Source organism: Dendrobates tinctorius, unplaced genomic scaffold, assembly GCF_039654945.1.
Source record: "Dendrobates tinctorius isolate UK_male_01 unplaced genomic scaffold, ASM3965494v1 ptg000020l, whole genome shotgun sequence".
Lineage (NCBI taxonomy): Eukaryota > Metazoa > Chordata > Amphibia > Anura > Dendrobatidae > Dendrobates > Dendrobates tinctorius.
This window is the reverse complement of record NW_027361688.1, coordinates 21,063,592-21,090,730: the sequence shown is the minus strand read 5'-3', so window position 1 is coordinate 21,090,730 and position 27,139 is coordinate 21,063,592. Positions and strand designations below refer to the sequence as shown.

The 27,139-nt window shown below is 45.1% G+C and overlaps 2 protein-coding genes across 5 annotated transcripts in view; one reads left to right on the top strand and one right to left on the bottom strand.

Moving 5' to 3' along the window:
* Positions 1-1,479: 1,479 nt before the first annotated feature.
* Positions 1,480-13,169, top strand: UBLCP1 (ubiquitin like domain containing CTD phosphatase 1). Its single transcript, XM_073567865.1, has 10 exons — positions 1,480-1,856; positions 3,860-3,951; positions 4,650-4,735; positions 5,834-5,949; positions 6,254-6,352; positions 8,922-8,959; positions 10,144-10,242; positions 10,717-10,833; positions 12,261-12,388; positions 12,675-13,169. The coding sequence occupies exons 1-10, from the start codon at positions 1,676-1,678 to the stop codon at positions 12,703-12,705; spliced, it is 987 nt and encodes a 328-aa protein (XP_073423966.1). The 5' UTR covers positions 1,480-1,675; the 3' UTR covers positions 12,706-13,169.
* Positions 13,170-17,759: 4,590 nt separating this feature from the next.
* The window catches only part of LOC141083535 (matrix metalloproteinase-21-like), a 48,973-nt gene continuing 39,593 nt past the window's right edge, over positions 17,760-27,139 (bottom strand). For 3 of the 4 annotated variants that reach the window (XM_073567862.1, XM_073567861.1, XM_073567863.1), the window contains exons 4-8: positions 24,502-24,641; positions 24,161-24,302; positions 23,580-23,837; positions 20,434-20,606; positions 17,760-18,708 (exon numbers count right to left, since the gene is read on the bottom strand). In XM_073567862.1, coding sequence (XP_073423963.1) covers positions 18,403-18,708; positions 20,434-20,606; positions 23,580-23,837; positions 24,161-24,302; positions 24,502-24,641 — 1,019 coding nt within the window. In that variant the 3' untranslated portion in view covers positions 17,760-18,402. Of the gene's footprint in view, positions 18,709-19,623; positions 20,234-20,433; positions 20,607-23,579; positions 23,838-24,160; positions 24,303-24,501; positions 24,642-27,139 lie in introns of those variants that run through there. The other variant, XM_073567864.1, reaches the window with a different exon arrangement.

The window sequence follows — 27,139 nt, the reverse complement described above, 5'->3', positions numbered from 1 at the left end:
GGCCCCGCCTGGTATAATATCCCCCATCCTAGCCCCCTTCCTGGTATAGTATCCCTCATCCTGGGCCCCTTCATGGTATAATATTCCCATTCTAGGCCCCTTCCTGGTATAATATCCCCCATTCTAGGCCCCTTCATGGTATACTATATCCCATTCTAGGCCCCTTCCTGGTATAATATCCCCTGTCCTAGTATAATATCCACCATTCTAGGCCCCTTCTTGGTATAATATCTCCCATTCTAGACCCCTTCCTAGTATAATATCCCCCATCCTAGGCCCCTTCCTGGTATAATATCTCCCATCCTAGACCCCTTCCTGGTATAATATCCCACACATCCTATGTCCCTTCCTAGTATAATATCCACCATCCTAGGCCCCCTTTATGGTATAATATGCCCATCCTTGACCCCTTCCTGGTATAATAACCCTCATCCTATGCCCCTTCCTAGTATAATATCCACCATCCTAGGCCCCCTTTATGGTATAATATGCCCATCCTTGACCCCTTCCTGGTATAATATCCCTCATCCTATGCCCCTTCCTAGTATAATATCCACCATCCTAGGCCCCCTTTATGGTATAATATGCCCATCCTTGACCCCTTCCTGGTATAATAACCCTCATCTTAGGCCCCTTCCTAGTATAATATCCACCATCCTAGGATCTTTTATGGCATAAAATCCCCGTCCTAGACATCTTCCTGGTAAAATATCCCCCATTCTAGGCCCCTTCCTGGTATAATGTCCCCCACTTTGGGCCCTTTTCTAGTATAAAATCCCACATCCTTGTCTCCTTTTTGGTATAATGTCCTCCATCTTGGGCCCCTTCCTGCTATAATGTCCTCGGTTCTGCTGCTATTTTCCTCCGCTCCTGTGATGTACGGTTTTCTCTTCCATAGCCGGTGCAGAAGCCTGCAGCTGACTTTGGCGTGCCAGCCACAGGCGGCATATTACCTTATGACCATGCACAGCCATGGCGGGCATGCCAACTTCAGCTGCCAGCTTCTGATTGCCCAGGGGCATGTATTGCAGTGCAGGGAGCCGTGGGTCTCTGCACCACAATACATTTCAGCTACATGTATGTCCTCGGACAACGGCATCGGCGGCTCCCCTTTCTCACTACCATTTTTTACGTCGTTTACAACACAAGCAGCAGCTCCTAAGCCGGCTCCATACACGACCTATGCTGAAAATACAGGTGACGGGGTCATTGAGGGGTTAAACATCTGGGGTCAGCCTGGTCATTGCCAGTGACACCCCTGCCCACTCTATATAACGTCACATATTTGTATGACCATTTCTTTACACCAACCAATCAAAGTTCACCTTTTATTTAAAAAATTCCACTGGGAGAATGAAAGCTGGCCTCTGATTGGTTGCTATTGCAGGCTGCAAGGACAGTTGATTGGATCAGAGCCACAATCAGCAGAAGCCAGGGATTTAGGGCTGGAGTAGGTCACGTGGTAACAGCGGGCAGTTTCCGGAAGTGTAGCCATGGCGACCAGGCACTGCAGCCAGTGACGCAGTCGCACGTCATTCCTACGTCATTTCCGCTCTGCCGCGCCGTGTTGTGTTGTGTCTGTGCCGGCTCTTTTATGGCGGTGACCCTTGTGGGTGTATAGCAGCCCGGCTCCCATGGTGTAGTGCCCGCCTCCCGGTGCAGGACGTTCGCTCCCATGGCCGGCATCCCCGAGTCCAAGGCGATGACCTTATCATTGATCATCAAATGGGGCGGCCAGGAGTTCCCGCTGTCCGCACTGTCGGAGGAGGACACGGTGATGGATCTGAAGCATTCCCTGAAGAGCCTCACCGGGGTCCTGCCGGAGCGCCAGAAACTGCTGGGCCTGAAGTACAAGGGTGAGACGAGGGCCTGACCGGGTCCTAGCGCCGCCGGGTGTCAGCAGCCACATTGTGAGGGCAGTGGGGGAGCCTCGTGTGTGGACCCCACTGATCTGCAGAGTGGGGGTGCTGGGCCTGCGAGAGGTGGCCCAAAGTCAACATGTCACACACACTAGACCTCTGCCAAACCAGGGGTCACCTGTTGGGTGCTGTCAAAACAAGGGGTCTCCGGGTCGGCACCCCTCTGAGCCGGGGGGGGGGGTCTCCGGGTCGGCGCCCCTCTGAGCCGGGGGGGGGTCTCCGGGTCGGCGCCCCTCTGAGCCGGGGAGGGGTCTCCGGGTCGGCACCCCTCTGAGCCGGGGAGGGGTCTCCGGGTCGGCGCCCCTCTGAGCCGGGGAGGGGTCTCCGGGTCGGCGCCCCTCTGAGCCGGGGAGGGGTCTCCGGGTCGGCGCCCCTCTGAGCCGGGGAGGGGTCTCCGGGTCGGCGCCCCTTTGAACCGGGGGGGGGGGGGTCTCCGGGTCGGCGCCCCTCTGAGCCGGGGGGGGGGGTCTCCGGGTCGGCGCCCCTCTGAGCCGGGGGGGGGGGGTCTCCGGGTCGGCGCCCCTCTGAGCCGGGGAGGGGTCTCCGGGTCGGCGCCCCTCTGAGCCGGGGAGGGGTCTCCGGGTCGGCGCCCCTCTGAGCCGGGGAGGGGTCTCCGGGTCGGCGCCCCTCTGAGCCGGGGGGGGGGGGGGTCTCCGGGTCATGCGCCCCTCTGAGCTGGGAGGGGGGGGTCTCCGGGTCGTGCGCCCCTCTGAGCTGGGGGGGGGGTCTCCGGGTCGGCACCACTCTGAGCTGGGGGGGTCTCCGGGTCAGCGCACCTCTGAGCCAGCTTTCAGAATACAATTTCACATTGCCTCTTTTGGACCAGCTACTTCTTTCCAACCCCAAACCTAGGGGTCACTGACCATCTCAACGCCCAACCAGCCAGTGACCTTGTTGCCCCCTCCTCCTGAACCACAGGGCTACAAGATTAGATCCCCTGCAAATAAGAGTCATAAGGCCAATAGTCACTGACTGTCCAGCACTCCCTTCTCACCCAGTCATCGGTCATGACTGACTGCAGCCCCCTTTTCCAAGTGCTAATCATGGACCTGATGTCCCCTTCTTTAAATTGATTCTTGGTCTGATTCACCAAAATCAGAGGTTAATTACTCCACAACTTCCCAGAGACCATCATGGATATGCTCACTACAAGTCACAGGATCAATGCTCCCAAAACCTGTGGTCATTGGGTGTTCAACCATCACTCCCAACTTACCGCTTGGACCCAAACTTGAGGTCACCGGCTACCTGCTCACCAACACCCCTCCTCACCCAACCAGCGATCATAGGCCGACTGCCCAACCCCCCCCCCCCCCGCTGCCTAGTGACTATCACAGGGTCAATAACTGGCCCATCCCCCCCAAACAGGGCCTGAACGTCAAGTAGTTTACTTCATAGAGCCCCCAAATCCCCTCTGCCCCCCACTAAACCAGTGATGACACGCTGCCCCTTATTTCTTTCTCAGATCCTTAGAGAAATAAAATGTTAGGATATTTTGCCTTTGAGTTTCATCTCAGGCTGCATTCACACAAGGCCGCGTCCGACGAGACGTCCGTTCAATGCAATAATCGGTTTGCGAAAAAACTTCATAAAATATCCAGACTTGGGTGTGAAGAACGGACGGCACAAACGATTTCTCATCTGCTTGTCTGAACTCGGCCTTATCTTAATTTAGTCCTTTAAGTCGATGTCGCTCTTTGCTCTAAGACGACGCAGATTTTATTTTTCCCCCCCAGAGCTGGAATCACGGTTCTGTCCATTTTTACGACATTTCGTGACGACCTCTCACATATGATCTGAGCTGTACAGTAATCAGGTAAAGCCCTGACTGTACTGCTGCGATATAGCGACACAATGACAACGGGGGGAGATTGGGTGTTATTGTTCCTGCGGAGGAATCGCGGGGACATTTGCCTCATACTGACTATTATACATTACAGGCAAACCAGTGGATAACAGCATGAAGCTCGGGGTCCTGAAACTGAAACCAAACACCAAGATCATGATGATGGGAACACGGGAAGAGAGTCTGGTAACTGATACTCCGCTTTATATGTCTGTATTTAACCCCTTTATGACCCAGCAATTTTTTTTTTTTTAATTTTCTCGTCCCCTTTATGCAAGAGCTGTGTCTTTATTTATTTTTTTCAAATTTTTCCATCGATTTTAGATGTACGCGGGTGCGTTTCCTTGTGGGATACCGTTCATTTTTACCGTACATTGCACTGAAAACCAAAAAAAAAAAAAAGTCCGTTTCAATGTTCGGAGTTCCGGGTGAAGTCCGCTCATCCCTAGTTGTGAGGGTTTTTTTTTTTTTTTTTTATGCAAGGCAAGCAGGCGTTTTTATTGATACCATTTTGGGGTAGATACTCATTTTTGATTGCCTGTGGCTCAGGTTTACGGGAGTACTGAGATGGCAGTGATGGGGGCTTCACTCCTTGCAGTCAGTGATCACATCACAGATGGGGAGGATGGCTATCACTTAATCGCATCACTTAAATGTCACTATTGGATATTGACCGTGCCATTTAAACGGATTGTACCGGCTCAGGAGCTGAGCCTGCGCTATACAGAGCGGATGTCGGCTGTGTTGTACAGCAGCAGCAGAAATCAGACTTGGCTCTGAGCGCTGCTTGTCCACTACTCGGACAGCCCGTTCTCAATCACTACGTCAGAGCGATCCTTCTCCGACTACCCCCAGTCTACATTACTTCCATGGCTTCATTGCAGGAGGATGTTCTGGCTCCACCACCAGACAACGACGACGTCGTGAATGACTTCGACATCGAGGATGAGGTCGTGGAGGTAGAAAATCGGTGAGTCCCGGCAGAACACTTTTGATTTCCTCCTTTCCATTTTGGGTGCAACATTAGGCTCAGGACTTAAAGAGACAGCTGCTACAGCAAGCTCCCACCAGCCAGGCATAGTTGGCTTAACCCCTTGTGATTTTTCATTTTTGTGCTTTCATTTTTTTTTTCCTCCCCCAATTCCAAGAGCCATAACGCTTTTTTTTTTTTTTTTTTTAATTTTTCCATCCCCATAGCCTTATAGGGGGCTTGTTTTTTTGTGAGACGATATCTACTTATGAATGAATCCAAAGCAGAAAAAAAATTGCAAGCACATTGAAATTGTAAAAGAAAAAATGCAATTCCTCAATAATTTTGGGGTTTTTTATTTATCACGTTCACTATACGGTAAAACTGACCAAGCGATATGATTCTCCAGGTCAGTACGAGGACGCAGATACCCAACATATATAGTTTGTTTTTCTATTTCAGTGGTGAAAAAAATTCGGAAATTTGTAAGAAAAACAAATAATGTCACCATTTTCCGATACCCGTACCGTTTTGATTTTTCGGGATCTGTGCCTGGGTGAGAGCTTATTTTTTTGCGCCCTGAGCGGACGTTTTTATTGATACCATTTTGGGGTAGAGCCGATGTTTTGATCGTTTTTTATTGCACTGTTGCAGCGGCCAAAATAAATGTAAATCTCGGATTAATTTATTCCTTATTTTGACAGATCGGACTTTTACGAGTGCAGTGATATCAAACGTGTATTTTATTTATTTTTTTAATTGTTTTATTTTTATTGGGGATGATGTGAACTTTTGTGGGGGGTTTTTTCTTTTTTTTTTTTTTCTAAACTTTTTTTTTTTTCTTCAATTTTTACCATATTTGTTAGACCCCTCTGGTGACTTGAAGCTGCAATCATCTGATCACCTGTGCTATACTGATGCACTGCAATATATAGCTAAAATCACGGTCTCCTATGAACGCCAGTGTTCACAGGAGGATTGTAATGACAGGCACGGGAGGACAGTATACGAGGAATGTAGTATTTAAGGAGCGATTGTCTGAGTACTGGACCGTCCCTTTAAAAGTGAGATGATGCCGTCACCTGTCATTGTTTTCAGAGAAGAAAATCTGGCAAAGATTTCACGTCGTGTCAAAGACTACAAGGTGGAGGTCCTAAATCCCCCAAGAGAAGGGAAAAAGCTGCTGGTGCTAGACGTAGACTACACATTGTTCGGTCAGTATGTCACCATCGCTTATAAGCTAGTAGGACCCATAGGGCCCAATAGTCCAGAGCCGTACAGTGCAGTGTATACGATGGATTCCATCATACGCGAGGAGTCCGATGGTGCTGGCCACAAGTCTTTAATAAAAAAAAAAAAACAACAATGAAATCACATGCGACATTACCCCGGGTGTCAACGTATAATCTACATTGTATGAGACAAATGCTAAAAAGCCAATTCCCTACTGAAGTGATCGCTGCTTTAGTCCTGTTATTCTGTTCTCCACCTCTCGTTCTTCTTCCTTCATTCTTGTAGACCATCGATCATGCGCAGAAACAGGATTGGAGCTCATGAGGCCGTACCTACATGAATTTCTTACCTCGGCGTATGAAGACTACGATATAGTAATATGGTGTAAGTAACTCAAGCCTGCAACTTTTTTTCTTTTGCTAGTGAAATTTACCGTCTTCCTTCTTATGGACATCACTATCCCGCGCAGGGGTAGATACTCGCTACGTTACATAGCCGGCATCTGTCTGTGACAGCAGCGAGCAGAGCTGAGCTCCGGTCACTGCTCTGCGCCATTTAAATGCCAATGTCAGATTCTGACAGCGTCATTTAAATTACTACATATCCTCATCGGGCACAATTTCTGGGCACCGATGGGCTACAATGACAACTGGGGGCCCCATCGCTGCCTTGTTGGTCATCTCATGAAGTTCAGGCACAGGCTAAGCTTCATGGGAGAACCGTGATTTAAATATCTATCGCAATACCTTTGTATTGCCATATGTAATATAAGTGATTTATCAATCACAGGTTTCAGTCCCCTAAGAAAATTTAAATAAAATGCAGTAAAAAAATCTAAAAATGAAACACTTTTACGGTCACCACACTTCCTTTAAAAAAAAAAAAAAAAAAAAAAAAATTACCAAAATTCGGATATATCCAAAATAGTATAAATGGTGTGTGTACATGTATGGTGTGTAATATATGTGTGTGTGTGGTGCATATATAAATATATATATGTATTAATAATATACGGTATATAATAAATATCTGTTAAAAAAAAGTGTGCATATGTTTAGAAAAAAAATAGAAAAATAAGAATTATATATAAACATGTGTATTAAAGTGTGTGTCTAGAAATAAAAAAAATATGTATTTTGTTTCTAATATATATATATATATATATTACTATATTAGAAACAAAATAAAAATTGTATATAAATATTTATTAGAAAAAAATATATATATTATAGAGAGAGAAAATATATATACACTGGTCAAAGAAAGTAAAGGGAACTCATAAACAACAGAATATAACGCCAAGTAGGTCAAACTTCTGTGAAATCAAACTGTACACTTAGGAAGTAACACTGATTGACAATCTCAGTACCAATGCTTTTTTGGCTGATGTTTTGGTCACTTTTGAATGTTGGTTGTGCTTTCACACTCGTGGTAGCATGAGACGGACTCTACAACCCACACAAGTGGCTCAGGTAGTGCAGCTCATCCAGGATGGCACATCAATGCAAGCTGTGGCAAGAAGGTTTGCTGTGTCTGTCAGCGTAGTGTCCAGAGGCTGGAGGCGCTACTAGGAGACAGACCAGTACACCAGGAGATGTGGAGGGGGCCGTAGGAGGGCAACAACCCAGCAGCAGGACCGCTACCTCAACCTTTGTGCAAGGAGGAAGAGGAGGAGCACTGCCAGAGCCCTGCAAAATGACCTCCAGCAGGCCACAAATGTGCATCTGTCTGCACAAACGGTTAGAAACCGACTCCATGAGGATGGTCTGAGTGCCCGATGTCCACAGATGGGCGTTGTGCTCACAGCCCAACACTGTGCAGGACGCTTGGCATTGGCCACAGAACACCAGAATTGGCAAATTCGCCACTGGCGCCCTGTGCTCTTCACAGATGAAAGCTGGTTCATCCTTCAGCATGACCGGTTTGGCAGTGGGTCAGTAATGGTGTGGGGTGGCATTTCTTTGGAGGGTCGCACAGCCCTCCATGTGCTCGCCAGAGGTAGCCTGACTGCCATTAGGTACCGAGATGAGATCCTCAGACCCCTTGTGAGACCATATGAGGGTGCGGTTGGCCCTGGGTTCCTCCTAATGCAGGACAATGCCAGACCTCATGTGGCTGGAGTGATTCAGCAGTTCCTGCAAGATGAAGGCATTGAAGCTATGGACTTGCCTACCCGTTCCCCAGACCTGAATCCGATTGAGCTCATCTGGGACATCATGTCTCGCTCCATTCACCAACGTCACGTTGCACCACAGACTGTCCAGGAGATGGTGGATGCTTTAGCCCAGGTCTGGGAGGAGATCCCTCAGGAGACCATCCGCCGCCTCATCAGGAGCATGCCCAGGCATTGTAGGGAGGTCATACAGGCACGTGGAGGCCACACACAATACTGAGCATCATTTTGACTTGTTTTAAGGACATTACATTCCACTTTAATTTTGTGTGTAACTCCAAATCCAGGCCTCCATTGGTTAATGAATTTGATTTCCATTGATGATTTTTGTGTGATTTTGTTGTCAGCACATTCAACTTTGTACAGAACAAAGTATTCAATGAGAATATTTCATTCATTCAGATCTAGGATGTGTTATTTGAGTGTTCCCTTTATTTTTTTGAGCAGTGTATTTTTTTTTTATACTTCTGATTTTATTTATTACATTAAAAAAATGTAAGTTTGGTATTGCTGTAATGGAATGAAAAATTTGCATTTTTTTCGTCCCATTCAGAATTTTTTACCCATTTTTCAGTACAGTATTTTATGGTAAAATGAATGCTGTCACCCAAAACTACAACTTGTCTTGCTAAAAAAAACGATCCTCATGGATGGGAAAACAACAACAACAAAAAAAAAAGTTATGACTCGTGGAAAAAAAGGGAGTAAAAAAAAATGCCCGGTCTTGAAGTAGGGGGTTCTCCTGGACTTTGATAATGATCATCTATCTTCTTTTTGTAGCGGCAACCAGCATGAAATGGATAGAAGCCAAAATGAAGGTGAGCAGCAGAGCGCTATGTCAGATGTGTGATGTATGACAACCGCATAGGAGCAAAATGACGCAGACGCTCCATAGATGGCGGGTGCTGGCTGTATCCTATAGACGGCGGGTGCCGGCTGTATCCTACAGTCGGCATCTACCTCTAACAGGAGGCTGCTCGGCGACCGCTTTTTATTCTATGTGGCTTTAAAGGGGTTTAAATCAAAACGATTTACGGAAAACATGTTCCAGTAGATCTGGTGGTCCTAAAGCCAAGAAAGCCCCCACATCTTTTGTAAGAGCTCCCGGTGTTTGCCTTGGCGCCGGTGTACTCTGATAACAGCGTAGAAGGTCGCCATTATCTCCGCAGGCGGCAGTCAACACGTCCTTATCGTTTTTAGGCTACAATCCATCACTACTGTGCAAAAATGGGTAAAAGTCCAGTCCGAAGATAAGGGGGCATTCCCATCCATATCAGTAGGATATGCCATTACTTCTGGATCGCTGGAGGTCCAACCTCTGGACCATCCTGAAAGTGAAAGGGGCCAAACTGCCTATTTAGTGCTACCTGCTCCCCTTTTACATGGAGTTTCCAGTTTTGGAAAACTTTTTTGTTTCCTGTGTTGCATTTAGAAAGACAAATTGCGCTTTACTCACGCTCCTCGGGTCCAGCACTGAGTCTTCGCCTCTGCTTCTAGCTTCTGTTATCGTCTACAGCGCTGACGTCACATCGATTGGCAGCACCTACTCAGATAAATCTGCCGCGCTCATTGATTGGCGTCATCGCTGCAGACAACATCAGAAACCGGGACTCTGCCCAGGACCTGGGAAGGGTGACTAAAGAAGAGTTTGTTTTTCTTTATAGCAAACTGCATCCAGGAGTTCCCCCTGCCCAGCTGCGCTCCTGGTCATCCATGCCAATCCCATTGTTATAAAACAGAGCAGCGGGCGATCGGATAAAATCAACGTTAGGGGAATGACCTACCTTCATTCTCGGGATCGGTGGAGATGTTGGAGGTCAGACCCCCACCAATCATACAGCTGCGAATTCCCTGGAGGGCATAATTAGGTGAAACATGGCTACCTAGCGGTGTTATTTACTTGGCGCGGTGAGAACGTTGTGATGCGTTTTTCGAAGAACCTGAATTGTTCTCGGATTGGTAATTTGGCTTTAAGACCTATCTCTCCTTTTCTTTCCTCTAGGAGTTGGGCGTCAGCACAAATGCCAATTACAAGATCGCTTTCATGTTGGACAGCGCGGCCATGATCACAGTGCACACGCCCAGGAGAGGCCTCATTGCTGTAAGCTCATGTCAGCCTTCGTGTAACACCTCGTGATGTCCGCTCCTCGCCCATAATAGTAATTACCCGCGTTGCCAACACGTTTTACTCTCACATCCATGAACCCTGTAGACCTGTGTGTTACATCTAATGACGTTATAAACCATCTATGATCCAGAATATATTTTTTTTCCTCAATATATGATTGAAGGGGAGTCAACCTTTGGGGACCCCAGAACAATGTGAATGTAGAGGTAGACGACATGTCACCATCACTTCTATTGAGCTATGGGAACCACCACTCCCATAGACCATGAATAGAGCAGGGGTCATGTATGCGAATTTCCCGCGGCAGGGAGTTGCGGAATTGCCGCCGAAATTTCCGTGGTAATTCCGCACGTGTGCACATAGCCAAACTCTTCGGCGCTGGGTCCTCTACCATCTCGAGTCACATCCATCAGTGCCCTCATATCGATGACTGGTATATTTTGTCAGGTGAAGCCGCTCGGGGTGATATGGGGCAAATACGGAGACTTTTACAGTAAGAAGAATACCATCATGTTTGACGACATTGGGCGGAATTTCCTTATGAATCCACAGAACGGCCTAAAGGTTAGTGAAATGGAGAATATAAGTGTCACAGGATGACGGGACGTGTAGTCCTACGTCATTGTCACTCACCCCTTGGGTGCGGTAACATATTAACTGTATTGCTGACTTAAAGGGTAACTAAACGGCGCCATCATTTTTTCATATGTTAGGTCGTGTTTCACTACTGTTAGTCATGGGGGTCTTCTTCCAGAAAGCCAAGGGGCAGAAGTGCTCAGCGGGAAGAGAGCGGTGTACGGGCCTCAACACCACTCTGCCGATGCCTGAACCTAGGTTGAGCACTTCTGCCCTGTGGCCTGAGTGTTATTTAAGGGTCTCGGGACCTGGACTCCACTGATCAAACATTCTTTAAGCTGACGAGAGACTAAAGATTTTTGGTTCTGCTGACATCGGCGTCTTTTTGTGACTTGATCTAATGGTGGATATCTGGCCAAAAACTAGAATCTTCCATTTTGTAATTTTTCAGCCACTGTTGGGATCTGTCGGTTATGGTCATTGACAGATCTGCATTCCATCAATGGAAGGCGAGACCACGGCAGACGTCCATCTGTGACTGGCATGTTTAGTTCATGACCTCGTCCTGAAGGAGACGTCTCTCTGAAGGCATGAACGCCAAAAGACTAATTATCACGTTAATTTATATTTCATAGATCAATAGAACACACGAAACTAAGCAACTCTGTAATCTATCTCATCAGAGAAATCCACTACTTTCTCCGACATGACCTATCCCCTCTTAATTCAGGGGTAAAATCTGTATTCAGTGAAGACATTACTGTGATAGGAGATGACAGTTGGTGCTGATAGAATTCTATGTAGCTGAGACAAAAGGGGAGGAGCAAGTGTCACAACGCCCCCTCCTCTTTCATCCATCTACATAGAATCTTATCAGCACCAACTGTTATCTCCTAGCTCAGTAATGTCTTCACTGAATACACATTTTACCCAGTAATTAAGAATGATCGGTTCTGGCAGAAGAAAAAAGTAGATTTCTCTGATCTGATATATTACAAAGTTTGTTTGTTTTTTTTCATGTACACTATGAAATAGAAATTTAATACAGAGGGAACTTTTTAAATTACCTGATACATAAGTGATGTTCACTTATACAAATGAAACAAATGTTATCTATTATTTATCTAGTGTCTATCATCTATCGATTATCCATCATTTATATCATCCATCAGTTATCTATCTGTCTTAGGCAGGATTAAAGCCCATTAGTGAGTACTCTTTTCTCTCGTTTTCTTTATTTCTGTTTTTTTTTTTTTTTTTTTTCTTTCGATCTTTCTTTTTATTTGTCTTCTCTACCTTTTTTCCTTTTTCTTTTTTTCTTTTTGTTTTCTTTTCTTTCTTTCTTTCTTTCCTTCTTTCTCTCCTTCTTTCTCATTTTCTATTTTATTTCTAATATCCATTATCTCTCTTGACAGATCAGACCTTTCATGAAAGCACATTTGAATCGGGATAAAGACAAAGAACTCTTGAAGCTTTCTCAGTACCTTAAAGAAATTGCTAAACTTGAAGACCTTTCAGATCTTAACCACAAACACTGGGAGAAGTAAGTGTCGGTCCGTCCTCCTGCATACAATCCTTATATGTATGAAGCCCCCCCCCATAGACGTGTGATACCCGCTCACAAGTTTTTGGCTCGCTTGGCCTGATGATGATGATTTCCTAGCTGCAGCGAGATGCTTCTGGCACCTCTTATCTCCAGGGAAAACAAATGATCTGACGCCTTGGAGTTTGTCTTGCCACAGTTTACATTCTGTACGATCCCTGGATCCCACCCATCAGATTTATGACTTAGAATTCTCCTCATCTCCATCTTCTCTTCATTTTTACAGATATCTCTCGAAAAAACAAGGTCAATCCTAGATAGTCTTCGATGAAGAGCTTCACGTCCGGAGATGCGGGCGGCACGGACAGACAGCGGAGTAAAACTTGAATGTTTCACATTGCGTCATTTGTCCTTATTTTTTTATTTTTGTTCCCTAGTTTATAGCGATCCACAAGCCATTTCGACAAATTTTAATTTGCGCCCCCCCCAGCTTTACCAATCATGGGAGTATTCAGACCCCGTGCCACAGAGCTTTTCTTTATGATCAAGTTTTGATCGTTTATTTATATTTTTTTTATATAAACCGCTCAGAGAACGGAGGTTTTTCTTTTTGTTTTTTAGCTTCCATCGTGTAGTTTTCTATACGAGTTGCTTTTAAGTTACTGATCAGAACAACTTTCCACCATTTACCGAGGACAACCCCAGAAAAGCATTGGGGATATGCCAGTGAGAACATCGTTCAAATAAAACATACGGCCTTAAATAAATGAGTTTAAATTTATTCCGATTCTGTCTGTAATGCGTACAATCCATCCCAGTGATCCGGAAAGTCTGATAGTCCGGCACTGCAGAATTGCATGCTGTTACATAGGAGCTGAGCTGGAAAATTCGGCACCTCGAACGGAGCCGTGCTGGTTAGTGATAACCAGAGGAGAGAACAGCTGATCGGTCGGGTGCCAGGGTACCGGACCCCCACCAATCTGATATTGATGATGATTAGTCAGGTGCCAGGGTACCGGACCCCCACCAATCTGATATTGATGATGATTAGTCAGGTGCCAGGGTACCGGACCCCCACCAATCTGATATTGATGATGATTAGTCAGGTGCCAGGGTACCGGACCCCCACCAATCTGATATTGATGATGACTAGTCAGGTGCCAGGGTACCGGACCCCCACCAATCTGATATTGATGATGATTAGTCAGGTGCCAGGGTACCGGACCCCCACCAATCTGATATTGATGATGATTAGTCAGGTGCCAGGGCGCCGGACCCTCTCCAATCTGATAATGATGATGATCAGTTGGTGATGTTGTACCGGACCCCACCAGTCTGATATTGATGATTAGTCAGGTGCCAGGGTATTGGATCCACACTAATCTGATATTGATGATGATTAATCAGGTGCTGAAGTACCTGACCCCCACCAATCTGATATTGATGATGAACGGTCAGGTGCCAGGGTACCAGACCCTCACCAATCTGATATTGATGATCGGTCGGGTGCCAGGGTACCGGACCCACACCAATCTGATACTGATGATCAGTCGGATGCTGGGATACCCGACCCACACCAATCTGATATTTATGATGATCGGTCAGGTGCCAGGGTAACGGACCCCCACCCATCTGATACTGATGATGATCGGTCGGGTGCCGGGGTACCCAACCCCCACTCATCTGATATTGATAATCGGTCGGGTGCCGGGGTACCGGACTCCCACCCATCTGATACTGATGATGATGCAAATCAGGGTGGAAGTGCACTGGGGGTTTGTCAATGAAGTACGCCCCAAGAGTACTTCCATCCTGATCTGCATATGACTTCAACCCTCAATTACTTATCAACGGCACATCGGATCTCTACAAAAAAAGTGTCATTTTTATCGGGGGACAAGTACCTATACAGCCGTACCACTAATTTTATATGAAAAAAATCTGCTGACGGGATCCATCTAAAAAGTAGTTTGCTTCTGATCAAATTGCAAAAGGGCCACAGCACTTGATTTTCATGATTGGTTGATCCTATAAGGGTCAGACATGTACCAATCCTACAACAATGGTGATGACCTCTTGGGGTTGCCATATACTTTATATACTTGTCAGCCAGATCCATGTTCAGTCGACAGCGATTTCTCAGAACCCCCATTCCCTCCTCCATACACGCTCGGCTCAAATATACTCAATGGAGAGACAAGGAATAAGCTGCTGCCAAACCTTTCCGGCAGCAGCTTATTCTCCGGTAAGAATTTTAGGATTGGGCATATTGAAATCCATCATGTCCAATCCTTCTTTGCTCCCAATTGTGGGGAAAGTCAGGATTCCCCCATACAAATTAGTCAGCCTCTGTAAAATGGGTTTTTAGATGGTGTGCAACAATAAAACAGCCACGTCGTGAATCTCTCTTTATTCACATGATTGAGATCGTACACTGTATAACAACTGGTAGCATTATATTGTATGTAACATGGAAGGAATCTTATCATGAGAGCGGATATAGTAAAAAAAAATAAAAAATAAAAGCAGCACAAACAGCCCCGCCGGACGAACCATTAAGGGCATGCTGTGTCTTTGTCGGAATACCGTCTTAATATAACTAATTATGGTGTAATCTACGATGTGCAGGTCCGTAAAAAGCAATATACTCCTATTACAGTTCAGAAATGTATCATAACATAAATATTCGGGAAGAAAAAGGGTTAAATAAATATAATAGTAAAGGGGTGTTCCCATCTCCAAATATGTAGTAGGTGTAATACTAGCAAATACCTCCAATTAGAAATGTATAGTTCTTCTGATTAGCAATGTCGCTTACCCCATGTACAGGGCATTGCAGTAGCTTAGGTATCCATGGTTACGACCTCTGACAACTAACTCACTATATGAGTCATAACCATGGATACCTAAGCTACAGCAATGCCCTGCACATGGGGTAAGCGACATAGCGAATCAGAAGAACTATACTACATTTCTCATTGGAGGGATTTGCTGATATTATTACATCTAAAACACATTGGGATAGGATCTTGGAGATGGGAATACACTTTTAAGGTTAAGGGGGTCTTCCACCTACCTACTACTCGGATCATAGCAGCAAACGTCCAAAGCCTGAGGCTGCACTACTGCTCTATCCTTATGACAACACTTCCGTATTCTCATTTCTGTCAAATTTAGTGTTGCCATAGGGACGCAATTCAGTTTCATGTTACTGATTTATAAACATTAAAAAAAAAACACATTTTATATAGACGAAAGGCTATTTATTCTTCTTTTGCTGATTCTCCCTTAAGTTTTCAGTCCCCCCCCCCCAAAAAAAAAAAAAAAGTTTAGTAAAAGTTATGCCTGCGTCATTTCTCCATCAAAACTTAAAGGGGAAGTATCCCTTATACACGGTTACATCACACATTTTCACATGCGGTGGTTTAGGTTAGTGACAGTAGTTCTGTTAATATCCCTGGGGTCCCGGAGGCATTCAGGGGTTAAACTTCAGTATGGCTGGTGGTCTAGGGTGATGAAGGCATTAATAGTGATGGCAAAGGGTTAATATCGAATATAGTCACAGTATTCTGTTATGTAAGATAGTGGACGGGTTAGTAGGGAGGGATATGGCAAAGGGCAGGACATGTATTCTGGGAGCCCCGTTTATGGGATACCGTTGCCCCCAACGTCCTCCTTCCATTTATATAGGCATCCAGGCAAGTGACTGGATCTGTCAGTCTGCAGCTGCCACTAGGGGACGCTCATGGCAAAGGGATTTTTTTTACTACTTCCATCAATTTCAGTAACAAGTCCATATGCAGTGGGTGCCCCCTAGTGGTGGGAAAAGGTTTGTTTTTATTTAAATGATCATTGTCCTTTCGATACACTTAGCTGCATTTGATGTCCATTGACTCCTAATTGGACACACTTTACCCAAAATGACAGTTCAGACGGAAAAAAAAAAAACTTCAGAATGCAACAATAGGTGTCCCCCTTCTGTCTAACTTGCTGTCCACTGCCTGTTGTCAAGTGTAATCCGTCTCTAAGCAGCAGAGATCTGCCGAAACAGACTGCAAGAAGGGGGGGGGTGAGTCTGTGTTGCTTTACAGGCAGTGGCGGCAAGTCTTGGTCTCGGCAGCAAGTGGGGGTGGGACTTTGTCTCTGCAATAAGTGGGGGCGGGGCTATGTCTGCAGAAAGTGGGGGCGGGACTGTCTGTACAGTAAGTGGGGGCGGGACTGTGCAGTAAGTGGGGGCGGGACTGGCTTTGCTGTAAGTAGGGGTGGAGCTTTGTCTCTGCAGTAAGTGGGGGGTGTTTCAGTCTGCAGTATGTGAGGGTGGGACTGTCTTTGCAGTAACGGGGTGGGATTTTGTCGTCAGTAAGTGGGGGTGGGACCCTGGAGTAAGTGGGGGTGGATCTTTGATTCTGTTATAGGAAGTGGAGATGGTATTTTTTTCTCTATAGGCAGTGGGGATAGGATCCTTGTTTATCAACAGGAAGTGGAACGGGTCTTTGTCTCTACTAATTGGGGGTGGGTCTTTGATTGTATTACAGACAGTTGAGGTGGGTGTTTTTCTCCATAGGAAGTGGAGACAGGTCTTTATTTCTCTATAGGAAGTGGAGTTGGGTTTGTCTATTACAGGAAGTGAGGGTGGGCCTGTTACAGGAAGTGGGGTGGGTCTTTGTTGCTATTACAGGAAGTGGAGGCAGGCCTGTCTTTTACAAGAAGTGGCGGCGGGTCTTTGTCTCTTACAGGAAATGGGGGCTGGTCTTTGTTTATTACAGGCGGTGGAAGCGGGCCACTCTATTACAGGAAGTGGGGGCGGGTCTTTGCCTCTATTACAGGAAGTGGGGGCGGGTCTTTGCCTCTATTACAGGAAGTGGGGGCGGGTCTTTGCCTCTATTACAGGAAGTGGGGGCGGGTCTTTGCTTCTATTACAGGAAGTGGGGGCGGGTCTTTGCCTCTATTACAGGAAGTGGGGGCGGGTCTTTGCCTCTATTACAGAAAGTGGGGGCGGGTCTTTGCCTCTATTACAGGAAGTGGGGGCGGGTCTTTGCCTCTATTACAGGAAGTGGGGTGGGTCTTTGTTGCTATTACAGGAAGTGGAGGCAGGCCTGTCTTTTACAAGAAGTGGCGGCGGGTCTTTGTCTCTTACAGGAAATGGGTGCTGGTCTTTGTTTATTACAGGCGGTGGAAGCGGGCCACTCTTACAGGAAGTGGGGGCGGGTCTTTGCCTCTATTACAGGAAGTGGGGGCGAGTCTTTGCCTCTATTACAGGAAGTGGGGGCGAGTCTTTGCCTCTATTACAGTAAGTGGGGGCGGGTCTTTGCCTCTATTACAGGAAGTGGGGGCGGGTCTTTGCCTCTATTACAGGAAGTGGGGGCGAGTCTTTGCCTCTATTACAGGAAGTGGGGGCGGGTCTTTGCCTCTATTACAGGAAGTGGGGGCGGGTCTTTGCCTCTATTACAGAAAGTGGGGACGGGTCTTTCTCTACTGCTGCCTCTTCTGTCAAACTACATACAGGCACATAACACAGAGGCAGATTTTTAGTTTTGGGCTGAAGCCATTAGACAATGGCAGGTGCAGCTCATATAGTGCTGGTAGAATGCTAATGAATAAGAACTGCCCACTGAAAAAAAAAAATCAATGGCAAGTTACAGAGTAAGAGAGTAGGGACAGTTCCAGGCAGTACTACCTTGTACCTCGTGTACGTGAAGCCATTTTTTTTTTTTTGCATTCGTGACCTTTCTGTTACCAGTCCTATTCTGTTTTTCTGATTTTATGTAATACTAAGATGTGGGACAAGACTGAAGCTGTGGAAAGTCCACATTGTATACGGTTACCAGTTACATAGACGTTACATTACGCAGCGGATCACAAAGTATTAGAGGCCATGACTGCTCGGCCCCCTGTTCTCTCCGCGGTCCTGGTACATAGAGAAGCGTCGGAGGGGCTGGAATGTAATAATAAACACTGGGCTGCAACATTTTCACTAATGATCTGACAGACCGAGCAGGAGAAACCTCCCGGGCCTAGGTCCCATTGAAGAGAACAGACGGGTGGACGTCACAGATGTCGTACCACTTGGAGTTGATCTTCTTCCGGGGCCATAGCCCATTTACCGGCAGTGACGAGTTGACCTGTCTGTCCTGGTCCTTCACCATTTTCCAATAGTAACTGTCTTTGATGAAATAGGTGGCTTGGTAGGTGTAGGAGTAGTAGATGGCATCGATGTATCCACCGGGATGGTCCGAGGGGTCCACCGCTGGGAAGACATCCAGTATTCGCTTTGGGAAGTTATCATTCACCTTGTTCTTCTCTATACTAAAGGCCGTTACCTAGAATAAATGGTGGCAATTAGGTTTGGAAACTTTTCTTGATATTAAGTGTTAAAATAAAAATATATATATTTTATATTTAACATTTATTGAGGTTAGAATAAGTGATCATTATCAGATCGGTAGGGATCTGACTCCTGGCATCTGCACCAATCGGCTGATTGAAGGTGTAATAGTGCCATACATATTGCAGTGGCCATAAGAGGTACTGCAAGCTCTCTCCCATTCTCTTGTATGAGTACGAGCTTGCAGTACCTTTTATGGCCACTACACGATGTGCGGCGCTATCTTTTGTTCTGTCATTAATCACTTGATTGGAGAGGGTTTCCACCTTGTTCTGATATTAAAGGCCTATCATCAGAATAGGCCATCTGTATTATCATCCCTTTAACCAAGGCAATTTTGGCTGCCTGTCCCCTTCACAAGGGAAGGTTATCCATATCGGACTCCGTAAAGAGGTTTTCCAATATGTCGACAAATGTCATGGGTAGGGGATGTTCTAAAATAAAGAAACGCCCATTACTTTTATGTTGAATCTCTCACAGTGCTGACAATCCTGTCTATCGCTCACGTGAACGCTGCAGCCAATCACTGGCTTCAGTGCTGAGGTTCGGCCAATGCATGCATGTAGTGGTTAGATTAATGATGGTCAGGAGCGGCGGAGATCATAAGAGTCGCAGGGGATTACGCATCTAGTTATTTCTTCTTTATTTTAGAACATTTTCTCCTCTGTAAAATCCTGGAAACCCCCCCCCTATAATATCTACAATTTCCACCTGCTTCCACAACGAGAAGGTACTGCTGTTCACGTAAATTGTCCACTTTTTCCAATTTTCTTCTAAAGAGGTGCAGAATATTGGTCTTATTATTTGCAAGAGGGTGGTCATCCTGATGCAGAACTCTTAAGTCCCCTGCATATATGTACGTATTACCTGCATCCACCACTAGAGGGAGCTCTCTGCACAATACAGTAAGCTCCTGACCTCCCTCTAGTGGTGGATACAGACAGATAACTTTGTATAGTATAACGGAAACCCGTCCGTATCACTGCTCCTGTGCAGGGTGAGAAAGGGCAGTGGAAAACATTATAAAATATATAAAATATACCTATTATAGTGATATCTGCTGCACCGTTGTGTCAAAATTTGACTTTTCTCGATATGCAAATTAGGTTTGCAAGTGCACTGGTGAGCCTATCAGTGCACTTGCAGTCTATGGCGCTCCTTGACTCCTTGATTGACAGTAGAGAGCAGTGGTGACAGTATGGCGCTGGAAGGAGTAGAAGATCCATAGAAGAACTGAAGACAGCCACCCTATATAAGTCAATTCCTGAGCCCCGAAACGACTGCCTATGAATGGGTGTTTTTAATTTCTGGAGAAGACTCTGGTTTGGTTAAATATCCCGTGGCAAGGCGCAATAAAGGGTCAGACATTGAGCTCCTGTAGGTGGCAGTAGAGAGTCAGTTTCTTCCTCTTGGGAGGAGAGCTAATTTGCATACTTATTTCCCAGGGAGCATTTTCTGGTCTGTATAGTGAGAAACAATATCCATTAGACCTTATATTAGTTTTTGTAATTAATTGATAGGGGTTGTCCTATCTGGCCTATTCGGATAGGAAACTGGTACAAGTGACCACCTTAGCTGGAAATAAAGACCGTCAAAAGCCGTCCGACAAGTGATGGGACGGAACATGCTGTATGTGTAGGGGGCTTCATAGATCACTTACATTGTTTCCTCTGAAGAAGTAGATCAGGCGGTCCTTCTTGTCAAAAAAAGCTGCGTCCACAGGACTTGGGGCTCCTGGAAAGACGTCCGAAATAAGCTGAGGATACTTGTTTTTTTTCCAGTCTTCAGTATATGCCATATCATTCTCGGGGTCATAACGCCAAACTTGTGTACCTTCCAAAACCAAAAAATAACTGGGATGAAAGTTGGTATCCACCATTCTACAAATCCACCAATTTTTTCTTTGGTTTCTTCCATGGTCGACTGAAAGCTATGATTTAGAAAAACAGAATGCGGGCACCAACCACGCGGTATATAAAAAAATAGGTGGCACAAAACAATGTAGCAAGCAAAACACAGAAAAGCTAGGAAAAAGACAAAGGTAGCTACATAAAATGTGTCAAGCACACTAAATATTGATGTATGGGCGAGATTTATTAACAACCGCCCTGGAGTTTATGAGATAAATAAATACAAACAATTCAAGTGACATAAAAAAAAAACATGTAAAAAGTGCATAACAGCATAAAGCTAAATACAGGACCCATAAAAAAATACCATTATAACTGTCGGGGTGAAAAATACCACCTATGTCACCATATAACAAGGCTAACCCCCTGGGGTAGAAAATACAGCGTACTGTATAGAGTGGCAAAGTGTAGAAAGAATCTGTGCAATGTATGAAGGTCCAAGATAGTAAATGAAACAAAGTATACTAACAAATTATACAATAGATGAATGTGTAATTGAAAATGACCAAAGTTAATATTACAAAAAAGAAGCAATGAAGAAGGTGAAATGGGGCGTATGAAGTAGCGTTGCCACAAATTTGACTACCTCAGGGGTCAGAACAAAAAACTCTTGTTTAGTAGGGGGTATCCTGCTCAGCTAAGAAATGGTTACAAGCATTTGGACCAGATGATGCCTGTATAAGTGCTCACAACTGTTATGAGATTGAAAAGTTTTTAAGAACATTTATCCTGCCTGATATTCCCTCCTTAACTGCTTCTTAACTGTCCATAGACTCTAAATGTCCAGGCAGGCCACCTTTTACTCTGCAGTGACGTTCTAAAACGTCAGTGCAGAGTAAACAACTTACATGACATCGTGAAGCTGTGGGAGTGCGAGACACAACCAGACTACTCACAGAGAATATAAACATAGCTTGTTGCTATGTTTACTACCTTCTTGATCCCTGTATATATACACTCACTGGCCACTTTATTAGGTACACCATGCTAGTAAGGGGTTGGACCCCCTTTTGCCTTCAGAACTGCCTCAATTCTTCGTGGCAGAGATTCAACAAGGTGCTGGAAGCATTCCTCAGAGATTTTGGACCATATTGACATGATGGCATCACACAGTTGGCGCAGATTTGTCGGCTGCACATCCCTGATGCGAATCTCCCGTTCCACCACATCCCAAAGATGCTCTATTGGATTGAGATCTGGTGACTGAGGAGGCCATTTGAGTACAGTGAACTCATTGTCATGTTCAAGAAACCAATCTGAGATGATTCGAGCTTTATGACATGGCGCATTATCCTGCTGAAAGTAGCCATCAGATGTTGGGTACATTGTGGTCATAAAGGGATGGACATGGTCAGCAACAATACTCAGGTAGGCTGTGGCGTTGCAACGATGCTCAATTGGTACCAAGGGGCCCAAAGAGTGCCCAGAAAAAATTCCCCACACCATGACACCACCACCACCAGCCTGAACCGTTGATACAAGGCAGGATGGATCCATGCTTTCATGTTGTTTACGCCAAATTCTGACCCTACCATCCGAATGTCGCAGCAGAAATCGAGACTCATCAGACCAGGCAACGTTTTTCCAATCTTCTACTGTCCAATTTCGATGAGCTTGTGCAAATTTTAGCCTCAGTTTCCTGTTCTTAGCTGAGAGGAGTGGTACCCAGTGTGGTCTTCTGCTGCTGTAGCCCATCTGCCTCAAAGTTCGACGCACTGTGCGTTCAGAGATGCTCTTCTGCCTACCTTGGTTGTAACGGGTGGCAATTTGAGTCACTGTTGCCTTTCTATCAGCTCGAACCAGTCTGCCCATTCTCCTCTGACCTCTGGCATCAACATGGCATTTCCGGCCACAGAACTGCCGCTCACTGGATTTTTTTTCTTTTTCGGACCATTCTCTGTAAACCCTAGAGATGGTTGTGCGTGAAAATCCCAGTAGATCAGCAGTTTCTGAAAGTCTCAGACCAGCCCTTCTGGCACCAACAATCATGCCACGTTCAAAGGCACTCAAATCACCTTTCTTCCCCATACTGATGCTCGGTTTGAACTGCAGGAGATTGTCTTGACCATGTCTACATGCCTAAATGCACTGAGTTGCCGCCATGTGATTGGCTGATTAGAAATTAAGTCTTAACACACAGTTGGACAGGTGTACCTAATAAAGTGGCCAGTGAGTGTATATATATATATATACTGCAACAGTCCTTGTGTATACAGATTAGGAAGCACTGACAGTGTTTCCTTCTTCGGACCTAGTGATCATGGGATCGTTGGGTGTAGGGAGGGAACAAGAGATCCTGGATCCTAGGAAACTCAATAAGGTATGCTATGCAGGCAAGAGGTGAAAATTCCCCTGTAACTAGTGCTAAGACCAGCCACAGTTACAGGAAAAATTGGCATTAAAAAGTGTGCTCGTTCTACATTTGCGCGGACCCCAGTTTGGACGTATAGTTACAATCTTATGTGCCAAGGGGTTAACTGTGTTATTCACTAAAATCATTCCTTTATTCTTAGGTTCCCTGATGGTAAGTTAATAACCTCCAGGGAAACTAAACATTCCACATTCAAATCAATTACTCTGTCCATGTAATTCACTGACAGGTCCTCCTCTTTGTAGCTACTTTCCAATATGACCAATATATAAGGTTCATGAACAAAAAGACTCAATTAACTCAGAATCTCCTAATATAGAATTGTAACTAGGGATCCTAAATTAAAAAAGCCATTTTATTTGTGCCTATTTTCTACGTTACTGGTAAAGAATGTGAGATTTTCACACCTTTTGATTCCATCGTCCTAGTAGACCGTGGAGCTTCGACCATGCATGAACCAGTAATATCTGCCCATGAAAAAAATGGATGCCTGTATACACCTAGTCATTATATTAGTATTCATACCTTTAAAAAAATATTGTGCATCGATATTCCAAGTCCAGATGTGAACATAAGCGTCAATGTTGTTTTCCGGGACACCTTTCCAGCCTGTCTTGATGGGAAGAGGGTCTCCAAACCTAGTTCTGTTACTCTTGTTTTCGTACATCCAGTACCAGCCGGTCTTGAAGAAGTAGGTGTTGAATCTGTAGAAAACTTCCCCTCTAGAGTTCCGTTCTTTCCTCACCCAATCAAAGACAGTGCTAAAGCTTCCATCACAGGTCCCTAAGCGCGAGAAAGACACCGATTAACCAACACATACAATATGTGTGTAGAAGCTTCAGAACAAAAGAACATGTCCAAGGCTATTGGCAAAAACAATCAAGGTTATAGGTATATGGGGTGCAGAGGTAATAGTAGCACCTCTGCCCTGTTGTTTGAGGAAGTTCAAAAGCTTCTTTGCCACTTAAGAAGACATCAGGATCATAAATCCTAAATTGTGGAAGCAGGACTCATTATAGATTATGCATTGGGACCCGGTAGCCTCTGAGAAACATTTAATGGAAACCATTGATAGACATTGACCCATAAGAAACTTCTCCAGTTACCATATTTTTTCTGAACAGTTTTTCTGTCTTCCCAGTCTAGCTCAAAGTGCTTCCCCTGAGGAGTATAGTTTGGCTGCATGACTGATCCTAAGCGATTGATATGGGGTAGACCAAGGGCATGTCCGATTTCATGAACTGCAACCTATAAAAAAAAGAACAAATACATCAATGCATCATCCCTATTTCTCCGGTAATGCCTATCTCGGTAATGATCATCAGTACCGGGAATGGATCAATGACCTTGGAACCAACCAACTACTTGTCGCCTTTTCCAAGAACGTTCTTCACTCACCTCCATCCAGAAAAACAATCCAGGACAACATGCACCTTCCAAGACTTACCTTTAAAAGGCTGATTCCTTGCTCGCTGCTTGGCCCAACAAAATGTTCATCATCATCAAAATGAATATCTCCCAGATACCAGGCGTGGGCAAACTGCTGTCCGACACCATCGAATGCTTGGGAGCAACCAAGGTGCTGGCCTGTAAAAAGAAAAAAAAAAACAATATTGATAATTAATTTGAAAATTCAAAAATATCTATTTCACCAGGTCAACTTTTCCAATGATCAGATTTGGATTTTCCAAGTAAAGATCAATAAGACCACTAATATAAAGAAAAAGGGGTACAAATTCAGTTGACTAGACTAGTTGACAAACATGGCAGATCCAGGTATATGAAGGCCCTTAGATGGTAAAATTACCGTACATACCCTGCCTCCCCCACCTTCTGCTTGACAAGGGTTAAGCGTAGTTAGTCAGATCACTATAGGTCTTCCATACCCCCCACCAAAGCCAGTGAGCTCTGGCCTCTCCCCAGGACTATTTGGAGCTGATGCCAGCCCCACAATACATTGTCTGCCATGACATGTGCTACATAAATTTTGTTGACATTTTTTCCAGGTTTTTCATTTTAATCCTTGCTCCAATGGGCAGTTCTATAAAGCAATTGACAGGGGTCCGGTGGTCAGTCATATGCAGTGATTGACAGGGGTCCGGTGGGCCAAGTGTGACACTGAGTCACTTCTCATAGACAATCCATGAACTGGGATAATCAAGGAGTCCGAGGTCAAAAACCAGGAGGGTATGTCAAACAAGAGGGAAGAGACAAAGTTATAGTCAGTTAACGATCCGAGGTCAAAATACCCAAAAATAACATAAAGATAGCAGATCAGAACAAAGGTGTTTAACGGATGGTCAGACCGAGGTCCAAGGTCAGGCAACAAAAGATCATCAAGTAAAACACTAAGCACAGAGAAAACCAACCACACTTAGTTGAAGCTATGTCTGACAGAGGTATGGGACTAATAGCATGGCTTAGTAGCCTAGCAATCACCTGGGACAATGAATGATTCATAGGAGTCCGGTGGTCATTCCTATACAGTGCTTGATAGGAGTCCGGCGGTCAGGCCTATACAGTGACAGATAGGAGTCTGGTGGTCAGGACTATACAGTGATTGATAGCAGTCTGGTGGTCAGGACTATACAGTGATTGATAGCAGTCTGGAGGTCAGCCCTATACAGTGATTGATAGAAGTCTGGTGGACAAGCCTATACAGTGATTGACAGGAGTCAAGTGGTCAGTCCTACACTATGATTGGAGTCTGGTGGGCAGGCCTATACAGTGATAGGAGTCCGGTGGTCAGGCCTATACAATGATTAACAGGAGTCCGGTAGGTAGGCCAGTAAAGTGATTGATAAGAGTCTGTTGGGAAGTCCTATACAGTGATTGTTAGGAGTCCGGTGGGTAGTACTATAAAGTGAATGACAGGAGTCCGGTGGGCAGTCCTATTCAGTCAATATGTCAGTATGCACATCTACAGAAGGAAGGCTGTCACTCACTAATTAGTACCGCCCACTGGACTCTTAAGCTCAGAATGAGCAGGAATTAAAATGAATGGATCATAAGCTATTCTGAATTTTTTCCCCAAAAAACTTCATATCAGCTCACTTTACTCTATAACACTCTGCCAACAGATTACTACAGATCCCCTTTAACAATTGAGAAAAATCCAAATTTAGCTTTAACATTTTTAGTCACAGATTTACTAATAAAAGATAAACCCCCCAAAAATCCTGAGAACGGGGCTCTGAAACAAACAACCCTCCCAAATGAGAGCCACTGCTCTATTTATTCTTTATGGGACTGCCAAAAAAAAAAAAGCCATGAGATCTACTCGACTGTCTCCAGCAGTCCCATAGTCAGTGACCATGGCATGCATGTGTGACTGTCTCTCTGACCTGAAAGCGATTTCCAGTGGTCAGACCTCCACTGTTTATCACTTATTCTTTGGACAGGTAGTAACTTTTCATTACGGGAATAACCCTTTAATATGCAGTATTTCACATCTGGCTTTGTTCACAGATGAGAAAGAGCTTCAGCCCAGATCAAGCAAAATAGTAAAACTTGGTGGCAGATATATCAAAAGTATGTAAGAAGAAAACTGTGTTTGTTACCCATAGCAACCAATCAGGGCACAGCTTTCATTCTACCACTGCTGTTTATGAAATGAAAGCTGTGCTGTGATTGGTTGCTATGGGCAACAAAGCCGGTTTTCCTTTTGAGAAACGAGGCCCATTACGAGAAACGAGGAAATTAGCACATAAAGCCATTTAATCTTATGTCAATTAAGACCAGATGGAGCGGCTTTAGGATCTACCATGATTGCTTTGGCAGTACTTTTGGTTTTATAACGCTGACCAGAAGATGATTCTGTCTACAAGGAACTTTACTTATTTACTTTAGAAAACTGAAGGCCGTCTGTAGCTCGTGTACTAAGCCATGTTGTTTTGGATGGTCTTTACCTTGGAATTGGCCATCAATGGGTCTCGCCATTTGGGAACCCTATTTATGTTTAGAAAGTACTTGAATGAGCTAAATCATAAGACCGATGAGAAAATGGATAACGGTCTTAGGAGCGCAGGAGAGAGACTCAGACAAGAGATGGGTTTAAACCACAACGCGTTTCGACGGAGGATCCG

What these genes read in the sequence shown, in the direction of transcription:
- UBLCP1 (XM_073567865.1), top strand. Translation starts at nt 1,676, where the DNA reads ATGGCCGGCATCCCCGAGTCCAAGGCGATGACCTTATCATTGATCATC. An exon ending in GCTGGGCCTGAAGTACAAGG is followed by an intron (nt 1,857 to 3,859) that starts GTGAGACGAGGG and finishes TATACATTACAG; the next exon opens with GCAAACCAGTGGATAACAGC. An exon ending in GTCGTGGAGGTAGAAAATCG is followed by an intron (nt 4,736 to 5,833) that starts GTGAGTCCCGGC and finishes CATTGTTTTCAG; the next exon opens with AGAAGAAAATCTGGCAAAGA.